General features: G+C 42.1%; 1 protein-coding gene across 1 annotated transcript in view; it reads right to left on the bottom strand.

The window, feature by feature from the left end:
* Positions 1 to 744: 744 nt before the first annotated feature.
* Positions 745 to 6,509, bottom strand: part of LOC101852354 (cGMP-dependent protein kinase 1) — a gene marked incomplete at both ends in the record, with an annotated part of 15,762 nt that continues 9,997 nt past the window's right edge. The window contains 2 exon segments of the mRNA XM_013087594.2: positions 745 to 826; positions 1,583 to 1,646. Of these exon segments, the coding sequence (XP_012943048.2) occupies positions 745 to 826; positions 1,583 to 1,646 (146 nt within the window).

The raw sequence follows: 6,509 nt of genomic DNA, 5'->3' as shown, positions 1-6,509 counted from the left end.
CTCTCTCTGTGTCTCTTTCTCTCTCTCTCTCAGTCTCTTGCTGTCGCTCTTTCTCTCCCGTCCGTTCACATACCGCTGCACCCTCACCTTCCAATCCGATCTACGCAACTTTCAAAGACCGTTGGGTTGTGCCTCAGCTTTTCTCAGCTGCTTTCTTGACTCCACAATGTGTTGGAAACACATATCTTATCGATGTATATCGCTCTCCCTCTCTTTCTCAACGTTACTATTTGAACACACACGACCTTTTCTCCTTTTTACTTGTCTTCTACGTTGCCAAAAGTGTAATGAATACCCTATTAACGTATTAATACCAACCATAGTGCCCCCAATTTCCGCACCCCACCCCCACTTGTCCCACCCCTTTCTTTTCTGCCTTTACCGATGCTGAACAATATGATTGTTGTGAATGAGAACAAAATTCGATAGCAGTGATGATGGATGAGGAGTAAGAGGAGGAGTACGACGAGGATGAGTGGGATGATGAAGATTAGTATGATGATGACGATAAAGATGACGAGACGGTGATGATGATGATGATGATGATGATGATGATGATGATGAGGATGATGATGATGATGATGATGATGATGAGGAGGAGGAGGAGGAGGAGGAGGAGGAGGAAGAGTAGAAGGAAAAACAACAGCAGCACCAAGAGTAGAAGGAACAACGCTGATAACAATCAAGGTAGATACTTATGCATGTACTTGGGACGATCTACTCTCTATCCTTTTAACAACTTACTGACCTTGCCCTTGGCAATGATATAGAAGGTGTCTCCGCGCGCCCCCTGCCGGATGATGTAGTCACCATTGTTGTAATGGGCCTGGTGGAAAATAAACAAAAAATAATCAATAAAAATATCTTTTATGAACCAATCTAATAGATTAGGTAAGAAATTAACTATATGAACCCTGTCTTCAAGGCCGACCCAGGCTGAGTAAGATTCAGCTACCTACCACAACAGATTCTTTATTTAAACAAACAAACAAACAAACAAACAAACAACAAACAAACAAAAACTTCCACATTACGGAGAAGAATTCTCTTTTTCTTCTGTGTGAAAATATAAAAGGCCTATCTATTGCATTACAGGAGCTATGGGCCTTATGAGAGGAACAACAAAAGGAAATTTAACGTTTATCATCCTTTGACAAACACGTTTACAACAAAATTAGATAGTAATTAACTGCATAACTACCCCATAAAAAGTAAAAGAAGTAATAATACAATGACATAGCAACATGTAGCTGGAAAGTAACAATATAGACACACAAAAATATGTAGCAAAGATTTAACAAAACACAGGCTTACAACATGTAGCTGGGAAGAAGCTACAGAGACATATATGAGACCGTGTAGCAGAGAAGTAGCAATGCAGAGACATAACGTGCAGCAGAGAAATAGCGATATAAAGACCAAACAAAATATAGCTGAGAAGTGGCAATGAAGATACATACAAGAACATTTGAGCAAAGAAGTTACAACACAGAGACATATGTGAGCATGTAGCAGAGATGTAGTAGCAATACAGAGATAACAACATGTTGCAGAGATGCAGCAATACATAATATGTACATACCTCTTCCAACACGTCGGCGATTTTGCTCAACGTCTCTTCAGGCAACCCCTTGAACGTCGGCACGCTGTGAGAACAAAGAAAATGGGGAAAAAGTCTTAATCGGACTTTATGTAAAATGAAATATCGTACTGATTCTTCTCTGAAACACTCCTGTGAGTTTTCATCAGTTTCTGAGACACTAACTATACACGCATACACAGCATCATGCCAACACCTCACAATTTCTCTCTCTCTCTCTCCTACCCACCTCTCGTTCTCTCTTTCTCTTTCTCTCTGTCTCTGTCTCCGTCTCTGTCTCTGTCTCTGTCTCTCTCTCTCTCTCTCTCTCTCTCTCTCTCTCTCTCTCTCTCTCTCTCTCTCTCTCTTTCTCTGTCTCTTCCCCCACTCTCTTGCTCCTTTTCTCCCTTACACACATAGCATTGTAAATACAAATAAAAGCACAGGATACAAGCACAAAATAAAATGGGAGAGGTAAAAAACTGCTTCTATTATGGGAAATTAACAAGCTACATGTAACATGATTCCTTATAATTTGTCTTTCGACTTTTTTTTTGATGGACTGGCTATTGCTCTGCTGAATTTGAAAGTATGAATTCCTGCGTTGTACGACATTGTCAGCTATAAAGTGGGCCATATTTTTGGTAATGGTCAGAGCCTTTGATATACACGTACTTTAGTCTTTTCGGAAGCAGGCTGCTTTAATCATGCCTGTCAGGACCAACCAACTACACTGTGTTGGATAAAAGATTTTTTCCCACGTTGGATTCCAGCTAACATCCTTTATAAAAAAAACAACAACCACCAAGCCCCTCTGTAAACCTTGACCAAGTACCGCCAAGAAGACCATCTTACATTTTTATAATCCGAATATACAATTTTATTGAGCATTTATCATGATTTTTCTCCCAGTGTGTCTAACCACAGGCAGTTAGCTATGTTCGGAGCACTCGTCAAATGTTCAGCCTTAGATGTAAAGAACCCATAAGTCAACCATTGCTTTTGCCTTTGCCCAGCTGTAGGCTGAAAGATGCACGCCCCGTCTACAATTGGCGAAGTTACTAGCCTCTGGTTTTCCTCAACAGATTTTCACATTCATAAGTACAACTCGCCTGCGATCTGGCAGAGATAGGAAATCCCATTTTACTGTACATTTATGAGAAGGTAAAAGACACCGACGGTAATGCAGGAAAAGTGTCAATAAACCACATTTTCTCAAGTAGAGAGACGAGAGGCAGGAGATGTCAGTAGAATGACAAAGCACAAAAGATCCCGCTCCCAGCTGTTTGTTGAATTCGTTACTAAAAACAAAGCCCTTCCTAGCCACAAGGGCAAACAAAGAGGGTAGGAGAAAGGTTTCGATCTCGTAGGCTTTTTATTCCAACAGGCGATCCATCTGAGAGTCACAGACGTGAGACAGGATACAGACAGGGCATCGACAACAGGACACAGTGCACGGCATGATATGCAGTACTCTTATTCGGGGGGGGGGGGGGGGGACAAATGAGGTGATATATCCTTATAGTGACTCGACCTAAGATCATTCACGTTCTTGTCTAGCATGAGTCAAAATGACCTCCTAAAGTAAGGATCCACACAATGCATTTGTGCCCCCCCCTCGTAGCATTCTGTAGTAAAAGTAGAAGTTAACCTCTAGCATGATTATGTACCACGTTAATATGTCGGGAGCTGGGCACTATCTCGTACTGACTCCAAATAATATTCTGACCTATGGGAGATTTTGAAAAATCTTTCCTCTGAGCCCAAAAATGATTACAGTAGAAAGTCAGTTTCATTTTGTACTAACTTTCGTTTTCGAGAATGAAACCCGCGGCTTCCAAAGTGATTTACGTCAAAACCAGAGAGTTAAAGTTAGTAAAAGATACACGTAGGATCAGCTCGAGACAACTCAAGCCACGAACATCATCGAGTGCTGCCAGATACAAGACATCAGGAGAGGCAGGGATTGGGTCGTGGCCGAAGATGCGCTCGGAGAGTACACAAAGAATGTCGCAACTGGCCACTTGGAGCTATAAACGCTGAAATTGAGACCCTGATAGAAGAGCATAGCGAGCATGGAGATGCCGTGATCTTCACGGATGAATCAATCTACAGAGGAGTCAAATCGGGCTGGGCCTTCCGTGTCAGAGTTGAAGGGGTAGTTGTGAAAGAGCAAAGCGAAGAAATTGCGCAGATAACATCCAGTATGTGTATGGAGATAAAAGCCACAAGTGAGGCTCTACACTGGATCAAGAACACAAGCCATCAACGAGCAGTAATCATTACTGACTCTAAGAGCACACTATTGAAGGCACAGAAAGGGATGCTGTATGCGGACTGGAAGGCTACAATCAGGGAGAGCAGCCTGGAAAGAGTGGCCTGGATCTTCTGCGTGGGCCATGTAGAGGTAACCCGTAACGAGAGAGCAGACAAGCTGGCTGGAGAAGTAAAAGTGGGAGGGAATTTGACACTGGACCAACCTTCCTAAAAGCTGTAGGGGAAAATTTGAGGAAGAATAGGGCAGATAGCGGTTCCCACACCCTAGGCAGATTGACGGAGAAGGGGACCCAAAGAGGAGAAGGGAAACACAGCCACCTGTGTTGACCAGTCCGAGGGATATCAAACCAGATTATGATGGAGACTGTAAGCATATATAGTCTGGGGTGGTTCCTGAATGGGGGGGGGGGAGAGCAGAGATGGACATGTTCCGACTGTAGTGACCCCAACACTGAGGACAATGATTGACAAGGATATATCAGCTTGTGATGTGCCCTTGACGATATTACAAAAGCTGCAAATCAGAATTAATTAATGGCAGTACATGTGTTAACACAGTGTAGAGTGCAAGTGAACAGAGAGTTCATGACCTAAAAATATTGTTGCTATTTCATTAGTCAGGGAGACAGTAAACCAGAATTTCAGATTTTCATAATTTTGGAGCAATGCTCTAATAACTGTTCGAGGTGACATATATCTCTTACAGTGACGTCCTCGATAAAACGACAATATATGTGCTGATATTAGGTATCAAAATATCTAAAGCATTTCATTTTGTGGCCAAAATGAAAAATGTCACTACATCGTATTCCTTTGCTAACTCTTTCTCTTATTTTGTAAGGTGTAATTGAGAAACGGAGGACGCACCTCAACGCTAGGATAATGCTAGCCTTTATTGCTTGCAATTGTTCTTTTAGATCTTCCACAAATTAGGGTAAAATGGAAAACCTATATCGTTAAGCTTATGACACATATATTCAATTAAATATTACGTAAAAATCTGGAAAGCCACAATCTAGAAATTTTGTTACTATTTTCTAAGTTTCAGGAGTGACTGTATTCCACATTTTAGACTGATGTTCCCAGCTGCTGACAAACGGGTGAGCCTTTCCGTTATTTGTATGCCCGCGGACGTATAGATTAGAAAAAGAAAAAGGCCTTCTCGTCTACGGCTCCTTCCAGAAGACCAGGATAGTGAACACAGGTAATTAGACCCCTGTGTGATACTCTGTGCCTCTGGCGGGCCGAAATATCCCAGGTGTTGGAAGCACAGAGAGAGCACACCGGGGAAGCATGCTCATCATCTCATTACATCTCATCAAAGCTAAGCTGTGTCATGTAATCCGCAATTTCTTTAGTAATCTCTTCTGTTTTTTTCGTACTACTATTAATTGTTAACAACCTACCACCTCCTTCCCCACCTCCACCCCCACCCCCCCGGGCACACTTTCTGTTTCTATTTTCCTCCTTAACTCATTTCGATCTCTCTCTCTCTCTCTCTCTCTCTCTCTCTCTCTCTCTCTCTCTCTCTCTCTCTTTCTCTCTCTCTTCCCCCTCTCTCTCTCTCCTTTTCTCTCTTACACACATAGCATTGTAAATACAAATAAAAGCACAGGATACAAGCACAAAATAAAATGGGAGAGGTAAAAAACTGCTTCTATTATGGGAAATTAACAAGCTACATGTAACATGATTCCTTATAATTTGTCTTTCGACTTTTTTTTTGATGGACTGGCTATTGCTCTGCTGAATTTGAAAGTATGAATTCCTGCGTTGTACGACATTGTCATGTATCAAGTGGGCCATATTTTTGGTAATGGTCAGAGCCTTTGATATACACGTACTTTAGTCTTTTCGGAAGCAGGCTGCTTTAATCATGCCTGTCAGGACCAACCAACTACACTGTGTTGGATAAAAGATTTTTTCCCACGTTGGATTCCAGCTAACATCCTTTATAAAAAAAACAACAACAACAAAGCCCCTCTGTAAACCTTGACCAAGTACCGCCAAGAAGACCATCTTACATTTTTATAATCCGAATATACAATTTTATTGAGCATTTATCATGATTTTTCTCCCAGTGTGTCTAACCACAGGCAGTTAGCTATGTTCGGAGCACTCGTCAAATGTTCAGCCTTAGATGTAAAGAACCCATAAGTCAACCATTGCTTTTGCCTTTGCCCAGCTGTAGGCTGAAAGATGCACGCCCCGTCTACAATTGGCGAAGTTACTAGCCTCTGGTTTTCCTCAACAGATTTTCACATTCATAAGTACAACTCGCCTGCGATCTGGCAGAGATAGGAAATCCCATTTTACTGTACATTTATGAGAAGGTAAAAGACACCGACGGTAATGCAGGAAAAGTGTCAATAAACCACATTTTCTCAAGTAGAGAGACGAGAGGCAGGAGATGTCAGTAGAATGACAAAGCACAAAAGATCCCGCTCCCAGCTGTTTGTTGAATTCGTTACTAAAAACAAAGCCCTTCCTAGCCACAAGGGCAAACAAAGAGGGTAGGAGAAAGGTTTCGATCTCGTAGGCTTTTTATTCCAACAGGCGATCCATCTGAGAGTCACAGACGTGAGACAGGATACAGACAGGGCATCGACACCAGGACCCAGTGCACGGCATGATATGCAGTACTCTTATTCGG

Source organism: Aplysia californica, unplaced genomic scaffold (genome assembly GCF_000002075.1).
Source record: "Aplysia californica isolate F4 #8 unplaced genomic scaffold, AplCal3.0 scaffold00607, whole genome shotgun sequence".
NCBI lineage: Eukaryota > Metazoa > Mollusca > Gastropoda > Aplysiida > Aplysiidae > Aplysia > Aplysia californica.
This window is presented reverse-complemented; position numbering and strand designations above follow the sequence as displayed.